Source organism: Anneissia japonica, unplaced genomic scaffold (genome assembly GCF_011630105.1).
Source record: "Anneissia japonica isolate Jap-2015-1 unplaced genomic scaffold, ASM1163010v1 scaffold1889_len2455224_cov183, whole genome shotgun sequence".
In the NCBI taxonomy this organism is placed as follows: Eukaryota; Metazoa; Echinodermata; class Crinoidea; order Comatulida; family Comatulidae; genus Anneissia; species Anneissia japonica.
This window is the reverse complement of record NW_022752980.1, coordinates 834,631-851,577: the sequence shown is the minus strand read 5'-3', so window position 1 is coordinate 851,577 and position 16,947 is coordinate 834,631. Positions and strand designations below refer to the sequence as shown.

The window sequence follows — 16,947 nt, the reverse complement described above, 5'->3', positions numbered from 1 at the left end:
TATATATACATACATATATTTATATTATATATATGTTATATATATATATATTATATATATGTTATATATATATATATATATATATATATATTAATAATAATATATATAATTAATAATATATTAAATAATTTCCTTTGATTGTATTGTGTATTTTTTCTGAAGTTCATAGCTATACTTGTCTAGTCTTGTACCGTACCCGCGCGAATAAGCGCCCGGGTGCTTAAAATATTTTTTGTACTTTCTGAGGGGTGCTTATTCAAACGGGGCACTTATCTAAACGGGGCGTTTATGAAAACTAAGTGGAAATTGAGGGGGCGCTTATGGAAATAGATGAAATTCGAGGGGTTCTTATGGGAACTTATTAAATTCGAGAGGCACTTTTTGAATGGAAAAAGATCATACAAAGACATTACAAATGGTGGTTAGGCGGAAAAGATAATCGTCCAGAGAACATGTCTCATGACAAGAATGCTGTTAATATTTACATAACAGCAAAATAGCAGATGCAATTAGTGGTGGTGGGTAGTGGTTAGCTTGTTGGTCATCGGCTGACAAATATGTAAGAAGAGGAAAGTTGGAAATATACTGTCTGTGTAGGGATCGGTCTCTCATCTGTCCGAGAGAAATATCCTCATTTTGATATTGACCTAAGAAGAATGTGATTCCACTCTGCAGCTCAAATCATGCCAAAACCACAGTCCCAGAATTGATTGGATTATTGACTTGCTAAAAAGAAAATCTTATGATATTATTTTTGCGCTTACTCAAATTAGAAGGGGGCGCTTATTCAAACAGGGCGCTTAAGGAAATTTTCACGTCAGGAGGGGCGGTTATTCACGCGAATACGGTATGCTTACTGACCATCGCTCCTACTGGAGTCAGTCAGGTGGTAATCCACAGTGGCAGGGGCATGTGTTATGGACCAGTACACCGGGGTAACCCCCTATTCATCTCGAAAGATTTACTGGGTTGTTTATAGTGCACATGAAGCAAATGTGTAAAATCGGCCTACGGTTTATAGTCTTTATGCGAGAAGACTTGCAGGCCAATTGAACCAGTGCCGACATTATGGCTGTAGGTTACAATACCCGTCTTAACCGCTCGGTCATTTGATTTGCATACCATGAACATATTTCAGAGTATATACTGTACTATTAAATACGAGGTTAAGCATTTTGTTATTTTATTTGGTTTATTTATCTCCTTTAAATTATTTTTAAAAGTTTGCTTTAATATTATGAATTTAAAAAAAAGAAAATTAAAAATAACTATGTTGTTTTGTAGTTTTACTGATTACAAAAATTGCCCTAAAATTTTAACATTTTAATCGTATTGAGACATTATAATTACGGATACTTGACTCATACAAGCGCAGCAAATCATTATTACGATAATTAAGAAATACACAAGATTCACCAGTGGAATAGATAATCAATAATCACAATTGATGAATTGATTAGAGAGAGATAATTTGTAACGTTAGCAGCAAAGCAACAACAAAAATCGCCTAAAGATGTTAGTAATTAAACACAGGAATTGAAATGTACAATTAAAATAATTAAAACTCAAACATACTTAATTATCCTTGAATTGAAACCAACAGATGTGACATGAAATAAAAATAAAATAATAATTTCATAAATTAAAACAAAAAATTTAACATTTTCAAAAAGGGTATCTGATAAGTATGAAATACAAAAAAAAAACATTTTCAATTTATAGAATCTAAAGAACTTCCTGATTTAATATATGAAAATGTTTTCAACATACTAAAATGTATAATAATTGAGAAACAATTTCTTAACATAGAAACTAGAAAACTACGATATAGGTCTAAATAAAAAAATTATAACCTCAAAACATAAAAAAGTATTATGAAAATATTTACACTGTAGATACTAAATATTATCTTAAACGAAGGAAAGTTTCCCATCATAGATACTGACGTATCTCTGATAATGTATACATACAAAAAAATCTCACCAAAAAATACCAAAGGTATCTCTGGAAATACAATACATTAAAGAAAATCACAACGTTTTATACTAAAAACTATCGGTTATGAAACACATAATTTTTCACCATAGATTTAAAACGTATCTGTGATAAAAAAAAATAAAAATAAAAATGTGTAACACACAGATACTAAAAGGCGTCTATGATGAAGTAGACAGATAGTTTCTCACTATAGGTATAGAAAGTATCTGTTATTAAAAAAAATACAGAAATTTAAAAAAATATGTCGACATGCATACCGTAGATACTGCAAATTATCTGTAATTTAACAATTAAACTGAACAACAAAACATTCTCACCATACAGTAGAGACACACACGTTTTGTCTTAAAAAGGAAATAACTAAAACATACATAAAACAGAAACCATGCAAGGAGATGTTGAGTACAGCTTAGAAAGCATGAGTAGAGTAACAGACTAAAGTGTTTGGATGATTTTGATGGCCATGGGATAAGTGGTAGTCCCACATAATTTACTGTGAGCCCGAATTAATTTCATGCCTTTTATAAATATGTAAACATCAACCATCTTTTTGTGCAGCATGCTTTTAAATTTTGTTTCCATTATTTTATATACAATAATAATAATAATATAATAATTAATAATAATAATAATAATAATAATAATAATAATAATAAATCTGCAATTATATAGTGCCTCTCGATTATGATAATTTATGTAGTCTTATATCTAGCCACACCCAATTTTCGTTTATGATTCACATACTGTAATTACAAAAGACTACCATTTCCAATGAATAAAACAAAAGATGGCATGAAATAAGAAACATCATTCTAAAAAAATGGCCAGAACCTTTGCATTGCAAAGAATTTCTTGATAATCTATTATCAGAATCAATCGATTCACACAAATTGCAACAAATAATATACAACTGCACACATTAACACAGATATAGATGCCAAAACAATATATGTAAACATATAATATAATAATAAATTTATTACACTGAGATTTATTTAATATATTATTTTAGTTATAATAAGTATATACTTATTATAACTGAAAAGATATATCAATGGGTCATTTAGGAAATTTAAATATAAAATTATAAATCCCTACAAGTGAATCAATCCCACAATATAACATTACATTTACTATATTTCATGATGGTTTTAGTACTTTTGGAGTAAACATTTTTATATTTAATTATAATTTAACAAATACATAGATGTAAAACAAAAACAAATATATACAGATAAATGGCAAATGGACAAAGCATAGAAGAGCATAAGCAAGAAATGAAAAAAAGCTGCAAATCAATTTTGGTTTTGTAATTTTAATTATGATTTGTCTTCAGGTTGTTAAAATTTTAATAGGGTTTCAATGGTGCCAATAGGGAGCATTCACTTTGTGTGACGATGTGACGCAAGAACGGATCCACACAGCCTGACCGTATTACATTCTCTGTGCAACACCGATTCAAGGAGAACTTCTCGCATGCGCAGATGACTTCAAAATGAGGTCATTGTGTTCTACGTAATACCGCACTGCGCAATCAAGAGCTCCACAATAAAGTTTTGCGGGCTAACGGAATGACATACACTATTATTATTTTAATAATTTATTGTCCATTTTAATAATTAGAAATCAAACAGCCGTTTAATTAAGTATTCAATCATTGTTAATTATGTTTTTAAAGATGGACATTAAAGTGAATATTTTCGATAAAATATACAAAGTTTATAAATCCAAAAAGTCTTCCATTTTATTTATGGTTATTCATCATTGAGACCTAAATTACTATAGACCAACATTTTTGTTTTCGGTCAGGATGTTGGATAAGGAAGTAAAACAATAAAAGACAAGCTGGATTGTTTTCTTTAAAGATAATGCAAACCACCAAGTACCTCTGTTTAAACATCTCAAGTTGCTTTGTGAAAAAGTACAATTATATGTTATGGTATTCTCATTAAGTTGTAACGGAACAATTGTACTGCAATTTTTTTTTTTTTTTTATTGCAGAATAGAATTTTTCTTAGGGAAATCCCTGAAAATGAGCTGCGGGATGTCTCAGGCATGATTAAGAAAAACATTTGGGATTGTAGACAGATGAGATGATGGGAAAATCAGACAATGAGTTGGGCCAAAATTTGATTGACAGCTAGACAGTACCAAAGTTGAGCCATAATGTATCAATCAGTACATGATTTCATAATTCTATAGGACTGTAGCTGTGAAAAACTACAGTATGGGTGGCTGGCAGACAGTTGAAGGGTGTTTAAACATTAGTAAACTCTAAATAATAAGATGGATCTTAAGAATGGGCAAGGGGATTAACAAAGGTAGGTGGAGGCCATGTAATTAGCTTTAGATTGGCCCAGGGTGTGGAAAACTTCAATGCTGGGTTGCCCCGCCCACCATAACTATATCCCTGGTTGTGTAGGAGACATAAATGGACATTGTGATACATATAATCCATAATTTTAGAGTAGACACAACACTTTATAGATGGACAATGATTTAATAGTTTGACAACAAATTCGTAGGTGGGTTTTTATATTAACTGTACCTGTATGTAATATCATAGTGGCCTAATAACGAAGAGATCTGAAGCTAGTGGAAGGCTTCTTCGAGCAATACTACTCTGGGGCCGAGTCTGGGTAGAGAAAAATGGGGTAGACAAAAAAGGCCTGCCCTGTTTTAAGGATGTATTTTAATGTTGTTTTTTTTTTTTTTTTCTTAAAAGGCCCCTGCCCATTTAGGACATAAATGCTGAATGTACAGTATATTGCTAGGCCTCTTAAGGTCTGGGGGTCCCTGAATTTAGCCACTAAGAAGTTCTAGCTGTTTTATGCCACTGACCATTAAAGCCATGATGTTTAGTTAGTCCATGATATTCTGAATTAGACAATAATTTATTAATTGGTACATGATTTCAAAGTCCATAATTTTTTTATGATTTTCTTAATCGGGCCATGATTCAATACCTGGTCAATGGTTATATATCGTTACTTTGGTACCTCTGAACATAAAAGCCTTTTAGCATTGTTCTTATTGGTCAGTTAATGTTTGATTGACAAGTCTTGAACATAAAATTGGGCCGACTTTGGGGATTGGGCTTAAAGCGTTGCATGCCTAATGCAAAGCCTAACATTAAAACAAGGCTGGTGCGTAAAATTGGGCGTAAAGCCAAAAAGGGCTAATACTCGAATACTCGAGGAACTACAATTGCGCCATTAAGTTATACCGCAGCAGAGGTGATTGGAAAACCCAAGCATAATCACATGACCTTTATTGGTTCTTTGAAAAAAAATGCATAGATATATTTTTTTTTTTTTTTTAATGTTAGCTGATTTCTTTTAAAAGCATTTTTATTAATCGAATGGCACTTGATTCAGCTTCAAAACTTAAAATTTAACAGTTGTAATTTCTGTAGGAAAAAAAAATGCAATAATCATCAAAATAAAATGATATCAGAGTAAAAGAAATATTTGTTAGTGAACACAAGGTGTTAGTGCATTAGCGTGACTCGTGCTAGGTTAGTAGTGGCGGGTGATCAAGCACAAGACAATATTCGGGCAAGACTCACAAATCATTGTCATCAATCTCAAAATCCGCATGCTTATTACGGCGGTTCTTGATCTTGCGCTGGCTTATCCGTCGCACAATGCCTTTACGGCTGACCGAATCACGCAAACCTTTCAGTTTGTTGAACATTCTCGTTTGTTTGTTTGATAGATTCTATTTATAAGATTGAGACATGCTAGGGTATTCAGGATTATCTGTAAGGGGGAGACGTAAAATGAAGAAAAAATATACATAAACACATACACCATAGATAGTAATAATAGAGTGTCATAAATTAGTATACACATGACAAATGCATTCATTTAAAAGACACAGATCTAGAGAGAAAAGGAGCATAGAATGAATTTAGGTTTTTGTTCCACACCCTCCCCAACATCCCCCACCCCCACATTTTGGTTGCCAACATTTTTTTTAAATCTCTAATTTTTACTTTACTTTGTTATTTCCAGTTTCTTTCATTAAGACATATTCCAAAATAGAGATATAGTACTGTTCCGCCATACGCTAATTTCAGCTCTTGAATTTTGTTGCTAAAATTCCTTGTGTGTTTGTGGGAAATTTTAGCATTGTTCTTATTGGTCAGTTAATGTTTGATTGACATTCCGAAAAGGCCTGAACCACTTGCTTTCCTTTACTCCCTATATTGGACAACACTAAAATCTATCTCTGGATATAATAATATTATATTATATAGTTATAATAAATATGTTAATTACATGCCAATATCATATTCCATAGTAAAAATTTAAAGACATTCTAATAAAATATTCATACAGACAGATATATAGAAACATACAGGACATGAAAATATATAGTAATTGAATATGTATTATCTATGTCATGCACATCGACTCATGAATTATTCATTATCAATAGACGCCTTGCTGATGACTAGGAGGCAAGACATTTTGAACATTACAAATATCGGCACACTGCCAACATCTGATTGATTGCACAAGTGAGTGATATGATAGCATATGATAAAGGTGGAGTTGTATCATCTTCATCAACCTGATTGTCAGCACTTGCAACACCTGGGCATCTACTGTTATCTTAAATAAATATAATGTACAGTAATTGAATTATGAACATGTGGTGTAATAAAATCTTTACATTTTATGTTTTAGATATTCATGATATAGTAATTTATCCCTATATCTCCCGTCTTGTCTAGAATTTCTAGGGCATTTAAATATTCTGCATATAGTGTTTAAAAATGATAATAATATAATTCTATTTGTATTCATTCTTTAGAAAACAGAAATATATATTGCCCTGTTTGTCTAGAATTTCTAGGGCATTTAAAAATGATGATAATAAAATTCTATTTGTCCTCATTCTAATTAGAAAAGAGAAATCTATATCTCCCCCCTCTTTTCTAGAATTTCTAAGGCATTTAAATATTCTGCGGATAGTGTTTAAAAATGATAATAATATAATTCTTCATATGTCCTTATTCTAATTAGAAATCAGAAATTTTGGAGATTTTAATTTTTTTGTTGGTTATAAGAAAAAGCCTGTTACTTCTTGCTCAGATCAAATTCAACACCTTGGGACCGTATGGGAAGCACCTTACCAACCAAAGATTACAAATGTCTATTCTGTTGTTTATGAGTTGTATGGTTCACAGTTCTTCTATCCAGTTTCAAGTGTGTTTTTAATATGAAAAGTGCTAAAAACCAATCTTAAATTAATGAACAACTTTCAATCACTTTGATATTCTTCGGTCATTGCCTAATGGAAGGTCGTTTACAGATCTGTTATCGTGACCTCTGTCTTGTTGTTTACAACTTTATGATCAAAACCCCCTTAACAGGCATTGCTCTTTAATCAATCATCCAATTTTAATTATGCAGGATGTATATCAGCTTTAAATAACCCTTGTCGATAATTGTATGATCTACACTTGAATTTAATGTAGTTCTGATTTTAGATCATTATCAGATTTTTATTCATAGAAATTTGTCTTATCATCATTTACAAACACATGGTATTATTGTAGATATTATGATTTCAGAGGATCCAGCTTAGAACCATTATTAGATTAAGTATTATCATAGTTCTAAAAGTGACCAGACAGGCAGGCTTAAAAAATATATTTTTCTTCATTAAAGTGTGAATAGAAAGATGTTAGATACTCCCTGCATCCACATTAATTTTAGAGTGTAATGAATTATAATGTCGTTATTAAATTATTCATGTACAGGCCTGCCTGTACTGATACAGTAACAAAAGAAATCTACTCCAGACCACTAAATTTCTCTGTAATAAATTTCCCTGGTACATTAAATTCTGATATGTCCTAACAGTATCAGAAGCAACCATCAATATTTAGTGGCATCTGGGGTACGCCCTCATTCTCTCTCCCCCCCATTGTAATGTCCGAAGCAAAGAAGTCACGCTCAAGTAGTTACAAATCACTTCATATCACCTTATTCTGTGAGCTACTTCCCCCCACTCACTTAATCATCAAGCCCCTCCTCCCTATCTCCACCTTGACGCCCCTTCACCCATTTAAAAAAAATTCTAGATACACCACCAATGTTTAAAGGTGTTCGTGTTGGACATGTTTTTCAGTCAAATTTGCCAAACGCTGGTTAGCTTTCACCCAAAATAAATTGATTAAAACAGCATGAAAAAAAAAAAAAAAAAAAAAAGTCCTCTTGTAGAATAAGCTTAAGATGAAACCAGATATATTTTAGCAGGCCGTCCTGTTAATTGTTTGTTTTAATTTGGCTTTTTCTGAAGTATTCTTACTATACATGCTTCCTTTGTTATACAATTCGTTGTAATTTCATAGTTATTGTACAGCTACAGTGTTTGCTAATATTATACGCCAATAATGGCAAACACAGTGGTGGGTCATTAAAGATGCAGTTGGTGATGATGTCATAAAGTAATAAATCAATCCAAGACTAGCTGATAAAAAAAAAGGTCTTCCAAAGAACAAAAGATATAAAAAATCTAATCAATAAAAATGTATTAATCCGTAGTTATTGTACCTGTAACTATACCTCTATGAGAGTATGGTATAAATAACTATTGTAGTTTGTCAAAATAAAGCCTACCTGGGTACAAGCCCAACAATTTTTTTTTTACATTACCAGTCTTTTCTGGGCAAAAGCCCAGGTTAGGACTTTCACAAATATTCTCATTCATTCATTCTTTATTCAGCCAAACATATACATTTACAAAAACAATGAAAATTGGACAATTGATATTTGATTAAGGAAATTCCTTGGGTATAATAGGGGGAGGGGGGATGGTAGGGTGGGCTTATGGTAATAATATTGGTAGATTAACATGCATAATTTCACAACCTCTATGCATTTAACTTCATTACTACTCTGGTTTCAATCAAAAGGTTATGAAACATATATTTGGCTTCCTGGGGAAGAACTCATAGCAAGCATTGCAGATTTGCCTATTGGTGTCCGAACCTACCAGGTACCAACTTATATTCCAGGATGGAGAAAAACAACCGGAAGTAATATGCCTCATCCAGACATTGTCAAAGACCCATGCCATAACACACTATAAGAATAAAGACTGTAGTATAGCAGGTTCCTTCCTTAAACAATGTCCCTTCCATACTTCAATTTGTTTAATGCTTATGGGCTTAAAAATGCTGTTCATCAGATCCAGACACAAACACAGACATTTTCAATACATACTCTATTGAGGTAATGGCTTGAGCAAAAAATTTTAACATTTCAGTTAATTAGAGAAGGGCCTACAAAATCAGAAATAAAGACAATTATTTTTGACATTAAACGAATGCATATATCATTCCTCTTCCGTTCTGACGTTTAAACTGTCATAATATGTCTGTTACAGTAAAAATTGATGTTGGATCTATGTCCGAGTAATTCCTAACTGATTGTTGATGGGTTTTTATACATATTATACACAGACGCCACCTTGCTTAGGAGCAATTAAGCCAAGCTGGTAAGGTAAATTATACATCTAATGCTGAAGGGATAGATGGTTTTCTTGCCTAGTCTATTTATCCCACTTTTTATTCTTATCTTTACCAATGTTACAAAATAATAATTTTGAAGGCTTGTATGTACAGTATTGCATTATGTGGGGAGCGGAGGTCAATTGGGGGAGGGGGCTTGATGATCAGTTGAGGGGGCACTAACTCGCAAAATAAGGTGATTTTAGGTGGCATCCATGCTTGATATCTGTGCCCTGGCTCGTTAGTGGCTATAACGTGTTTATCCCATTAAAAACGTGTTGTTCAAGTTTATATCTTATCGTATTCAATTAACTATAAACCACAACCACCGTCTTGATCTCAATCAACTTATTGCAAAGTCATTTTCACTTGATATAGTTTTATAATTGATTTTCCGCAACATCTACGATTTTATTACAGTCTGCTCAGGCAGTCAATGTGAAACAATGTGCCTGGGAAAATTCTGCTTTTAATATTTACATGGGGGGTCAAAGCAGGTTATGACCTCCATGACCTGCTAATGACCTGATTTTATTTTACCTAGTACTTGTCAAGGAAGAATCTAAGGGGCCAAACTTATCAATACCTATGCACAGATATTCATTTATATAGGTCAGGTTATATAATGTCAATCCATTATTTTTCTTTCACATTTTACTTCTACTTCGTACCTTTATTTTAAATATTTATATTTTTAATATTTCTAAGCTATATTTCTATTTTATTATTTTATACCATTTTAAATTATAATTTTTTTAAATTTTTATTATTACATTTAATATGAATAGGCCTGAGTTTAAAATGTTATAAATTTTACTTTGTATTGAACAATATATTTGTATAAATAATAGGTACACAATACTTCTTAAATACGGTAATACTTGTCTAATATAGTACATGTGGATACTAAAATATAATTACTTGCATTATTTTTTGCCTTAATAGTAGCTTTAGGAATGTGTTTTATTATTATTATTATTATTATTATTATTATTATTATTATTATTATTATTATTATTATTATTATTATTAATCATGTAAAACACTAAAAATAAATTTAATTAGAAATAATTAATTACATGGTTATTATGACAGTATTTATTGTTATTTTATTAATTATTAATTAAATTAATAATAATTTTGAATACTACATGTATTTTTCTAGCTGAAACAGAATAATAAACTTAGAAAGTCACATTAATTAATTCTGTAAAACATTAGAAATAAATTTTATTACAGGTAGAAATAATTAATGACATGTTTTATCAGTTTATTATAACAGTAATTATCATTATTATTATTAATTATTAATTTAATTAATATTATTGAATACTTGTTTCTCTAGCTGAATTAGAACAATAAACCTAGAAAGTTGCATTAATTAATTCTGAGACAAAGAAAATGTTGAATTACAATCTCAACGTAATTAGCAATGACTTGGAGCTAGGCATGACTTGAGTTCACCAGGCCTTTGTCCATATCCCTACAGACACCAGTCATTAATGATCGCAAATGGTACACTGATCACTCCCTGAGTATCTTCTTTCCAGCCTCAATTTTAACTGGCCTAGATCCTGCAACTTATCCCCAGGGCAGCTCATTTCATTATTTGCAAATCATCGTATTCCTGATATACACATCATCTAACTCTGACGGTGCCTTCAGGCGGGTGTCCAGATTTTACGACTTTTAATATCCAGACAAACATTACGTTAATTTAAATATTAATGAAAATTTGCAGTTAACATGCTATAGGCCCCTATTTTAATTACTACGCTTGCTAATAACACTGCGATATGGCTAGCTATTTACAATATTATGAGATTCAAAGTGTTAATTTAAGTCCTACAGACATGCTTATAATTGCAAAGAAATATAAACAGACTTCTGAAGTTAGTAAAATGCATTTCAGTAAACCAAGTTTTCAAATTATCAGTAGTAATACAAAATTTCCATAGCACCTACAAATTTGTCTGGACTGCAAAATGTTTATTGCTTAAATTACACTGGTACAGAAAAATAACAGCTTTGGCATTTCTGAAAAACGGGACAGGGTGAAGGTTTATGGGCAACTTTTTCTTAGTTTTTCACAATAATCAGTAATCTGACAAGTATGAGTTGTTTCCTACAATGGAACCAAAGATCCTGATGGAAAAGTCATTTCATCTGTACTTAAGACCTACAGTATCTATTTATGGGTCTGGGCCTATGAAGTGGTTGGTGCATCGGTTGTGGCTTGGACTCCCAACCTAGAGGTCGGGGGTTCGAAACTCTCGCTGGGCAAGGCACTTTATCTACAGTTGTCTCTCTCCACCCAGGAGTACAAGTGGGTATCTGGTAGGTTCAAACACAACCATGTGCTAAATACAGCTGCAACATTATGGGGCATGTTCCATGTGCTTGATCCAGTGACCGGGGGGTAAAAATGTAAAGCGCATAGAAGTTAGTCTACAATATTTGCTATATATTATAAGTCGACAATTATTATTATTATTATTATTATTATTATTATTATTATTATTATTATTATTTCTGTAGTATTTTTGTCTACTTCTGTACGTCTGTAATTAGGCAAAATTTCTGTAGAAATTACCAGCAACTAGGAAGTTCCATATTATAGTACTTGAGAAGTCTGTATTTTAACATCAGCAAAAAACTTACTGAGAGATAAACTAAACCTTCAAGTTGTGTTAACACTGATATCATTTTTTTACTCCAAAACATGGTAAATAATTTGTATTTCAATTTTATTTAATAAGTATTCTTAATTATAAAAGAATGTTATCATAAAAGAATAAGAAAAACAATAATAGCAGGAGTGATGTTCTTGCTTGTTATTAAAACATCATTCCTCTTTAATCTTCTGACGCAAACACCATCGGAATAACAAGAAAAACATATTATACACGGAACATACAACACGGCTGTTATTTTGTTACTAATAATGACAACTGCCAAAAAATATAATGCTTTTGAAATGTGGGTGGATTCTATTTAATATTTCTTTATTACAACCATATGTTTATATAGTACATCTTTATTGTGTAGACACAGAATTTATATAAATATTATCAAATTATGAAGAATATATTCTAGTCTTTATGACGTACCTGCAGCGTCTTTTGATCTCCTCAAAATCGTGCTGTTTATTGCAACAAGTATTAAATTTTGATGCATTTGTGACATTAATTCCGTTTACAACTTTACAAACTATTTGACATATTTATTTTCGTAATGTGTTTAGAATAACTATATTATATGTAATTCGATTTCAAGAAAACTGACATCATCTAAGTTTTTGAATAACTGTGAATTAGGCAACCAACTAAAAAAGGAATCTTTTATATGTTTTATTAATGGATACATACATTATTAATCTGAATTTGAAATAGAGTTCTAGAAGACAATAAATTTTTAATTTTTATAAATGTTTCAATTCATAAATTACTCTAGATATAGTTGTTAATAGCAACTGAGTGTTCTTTTGTTCTCGTAAGGTGAGAAGCTTCAATCACAGATTAAATACAGTACATTTTTACAAGTCAAACACCACCTGTTTGGATTACGGCAGAGAGCAAATTCTGCACCTTGGTTATTAGTAAAATGTTGATTATATTACTAATCAATACAGTACTAAAGATATTGCTTGTGATAAAATATATGAAGAAAAAAATCAATCAGAAATCAAATTTTAAAGAAAAGGAATAAAAAGTACACCACAAATATCATTTTTGACTTGCTAGACATAGCACCACTGTACTTTAACAAAAACAGTTTGCATCAGCACAAATTTAATGAATCCGGTTTTTTATGAGCCCATATCTACTTCCACAGGAAGTGGTTCTTTGAAAGAACCGTTCCACCTACAAACTAGATTATATTTTTGCCAGTGGATACACCCACTACGGTATCCCGTCCTTCAACCAATACATTTTAGACTTGCTTAAGAACAGAATGCATTCATCAATTTTCATCTCGTTTTACAACTTTAACCATTTGTGCATTAATTTCACATATTCTGTAGAGCCATGAGAATGAAGCACTTAACACGTGTACAAAAAAGAAATGAAATATGCATCAACATAAAATGCATACATGAACAGCATACAAACCTTCATCACTCATGAATAGATTAATACAGATGAAATATGTGTGGGACCAAAATACTTTTTTTTTTTTTTTTTTTGGGGGGGGGGGGTGGTGCAAGTTGTAGTAAAAAACCTATGGATCTGGGGAGGAAGAGTTGTAGGCATTCTTGTTTGTATTGCATCATGATTCAAAAAGAAACGCAAGAGTTTAAGTTTAAACTAATGCCTAAGTGATTTCACACTTGGTCAACAATTTGTTGGCAGTTAAAATGAAAAAGCACCATTTCACTATTTCCTACCCTACTCAGTAATCATAAAAAAAAAAAAAACGTTTCGCTCAGTGACAGATTAGAGGGCGACCTAGCTGACCAGGGCCCTCCCAAATTTTCAAAATTATCAACAAAAATTAAGGAATAAAAGAAAATCATATTCAAGTCTGAAAGTGCCATTTCTGGCCATCTGGCACCATAATTATAAATTTTCTTACCTCAGCCCTAACCATGGTGGGACTGAGGTGGTCTAGCCCTCCCATCTGTGAAAGTCTCTCGCTGGGCCATCCTCTATATTCAATTTAAGTCGCTGTAACTCAAACTCTCAAGGTCTTTCGTATATCAATGCATTTATTTATACAAAATACGTGCAAGCATTTTATGCACATACTAACATGGACACATTATTGTAAGCATCACCCTTACAGTATACTGTATGTAATATGTGTCTAAATCATGCAGGAATTTTGCATGTCAGTATTATACATGCAGATATTTCAACCTGAACAAGTTTGAGCCTGAACCAATACCACTGCTCTGAACCGCTCCCATAAATTAACTTTTCAGAACTAATGAGCCGTGTGAAAGATTATCGTTCATATCATTCCAAAGTTGTTTAAACTAGGGCAGTCATTTCTCATTCCAGGAAAATCACAGGAACATCCGGATGACGTTTGTTGTCAATGGATTATATAGCAGACCGCTTGAGAAAATTTAATACTGCTGATGTTCTGCGATGTTTATTATGTTATGTTACATAGTACTGTATGTGGAAAGAAATTATGATTTGCCAGAATCAAGTAGAATACAGATCATAATAGAATCCAATGCAATTACGGTACATCATTTTGGATATAAGCAAATATGTAGCAAATTGGTGAAGAAATTTATCATGATTGCTAGTAGGTCAAAACTGATTAAATACAACCTTTAAAGTTTATTAGAATGCTGGGCTTCAAAGATTCCCTCTTTCCTCACTCTCTTTTTCCTCCTACTTTTAACCCTCCTCCCTCCTCTAACCTGAGAGATCAAATATGACACTTTATAAATCAAACCATGCAGTCCTGCTATTCTCAGCTTTTCACTCCTCTCCCACCCTATCCCCCATCTGAGAGATCAAATATGACATTCTCTTTTTACCAAATTACAGTAGTCTTGCCTATTTAGAAAAAACCGATCTGAGTTCGCTTCATAACAGTTGTTCTATAGTTATAGGATTAGCCATAAATGACCAAAAAACAGTACAACAGATGATCTAGCATGATTTTCTAAGGATTGAATCACATTTTGACATAAAATTTTTATGCTTACTACTGTGTACCAGTATCTTTTTAGCCAACTACAGTAAAATACATACATTCATTTTTTTTCATGTACCTATAAAAATATTAGTCATGGAGGTTTATGAAGGAATTAAAAATGCTGCCTGTACTAAGTATAAGTACCTTTACCCATGAAAAGTATAAGTACCTTTACCCATGAATAATACTTTGATTTTTTTCCCCCTTACATGATTTATTAGTTATTTAATATTATTACCTGAAGGACAAATAAAGTAATAAGTAGTTTATAAAGGATTATAAACTGTACTATTGTATACCCCAACTAAATATACATTAATTTTTATTTATTTTTTATTTACAAATTGATAGTTATATAACATGACTGAATATATGATTTATATCAGTTATAATTACCTGAAGGTCAGATAAAGTAATGAGAGTATTATAAAGGATTTTTAAAATGCTGACTGGACTGTCGTATCTTTAACCAACTAAAATATACATTTATTTTTTTTTTTCATGTACAGCACCTTTAGAAATTTCAGTATAACATGACTGAATTAATGATTTTTTTTTTAAACTTATTTAACATAATTGCCTGAAGGCCAGACAAAGTAACAGGAGATTTATAAAGGACATAATGCTAACTGCACTATACCCAACTAACTAATTTATTCACCTTTTTTCATGTACATTTAGAAATTGTTAGTTATATAACATGACTGAATTTATGTTTTTTTTTTTAAAGATATTTAAAATACTGTAATTACCTGAGGCTGAAGGCCAAAGTAATAAGATTTTTATAAAGGATTTTAAATACTGACTACTATACCATCTAAATATTTATTTTTTTATCATGTACATTTAAAAATTGTTCATTATATACTGTGGCATGACTGGATACATGATTATTATAGTTATTTAAAGTCAGGCTCCAGAGGAAAACAATTTTTTGATATGTTGTATGAAAAGGTGCGTAACTGCTCATTTTTACACCTTATTCCCCCAGTTTTTAAATATTAAAAAATCTGTATCTCATTCACCGTTCCCCAGTTTTTCGTCAAACAACTTTTTTCTGTCTTAGAAAAATTAGTTCTACAACATATCAAAAAATGTTTTTCCTCTGGAGCCTGACTTTATTACCTGCAGGTTAGATAAAGGAATGAGAGGCTTATAAAGGATTTTTAAAATGATGACTGATGTACTACGGTATCTTTAACCATTAATATACATTGTTTTCATGTACCGTTAACATTTTTAGTTACATAACAATAATACGAGTCAATACACTATTTATCAAGTTATTTAACATTATTATATGCAGGCCACTAGTTACATAACATGAGCGTATGATTGATTTATTAAAGTTATAATAACAATATTACTATAGGCCAAACAAAGTCATGAGAGGTTTATAAAAGGATTTTATAAATACTACCTTTAGCTACCCTATATGCTACCAGTACCAAGACTTCCATGACTGTATATTGATGGATATTTGAACCAGATAAAGAGTCAATAAAGGTTTATGGTTGCAATATTACTTTATGTATAATACAACATACAAATCAATCAAGGTTAGGAACTGTAGATTACAAGGCTTTTACAAAATGAACCATGGATGTTGAATCAACTTTACTTTTAAGTATTTCAAAGGCTAACATTTAAACAAAAAATATATGGCTTGAGATAATTTGTTGATTTTCATTAATTAAATAACTCAACCTAAACCACAGCCAGCAGTGGTGAATCCAGGAATTCAAAATAGAGGGGGGGGGGGG

The 16,947-nt window shown here is 31.5% G+C and overlaps 1 protein-coding gene across 3 annotated transcripts in view; it reads right to left on the bottom strand.

The window, feature by feature from the left end:
* The window catches only part of LOC117122570, a 113,133-nt gene that overhangs the window by 64,704 nt on the left and 31,482 nt on the right, over window positions 1-16,947 (bottom strand). For all 3 annotated transcript variants that reach the window (XM_033268184.1, XM_033268182.1, XM_033268183.1), the window contains one exon: window positions 5,567-5,759. In XM_033268184.1, the coding sequence (XP_033124075.1) occupies window positions 5,567-5,694 (128 nt within the window). In that variant the 5' untranslated portion in view covers window positions 5,695-5,759. The remainder of the gene's footprint in view (window positions 1-5,566; window positions 5,760-16,947) is intronic.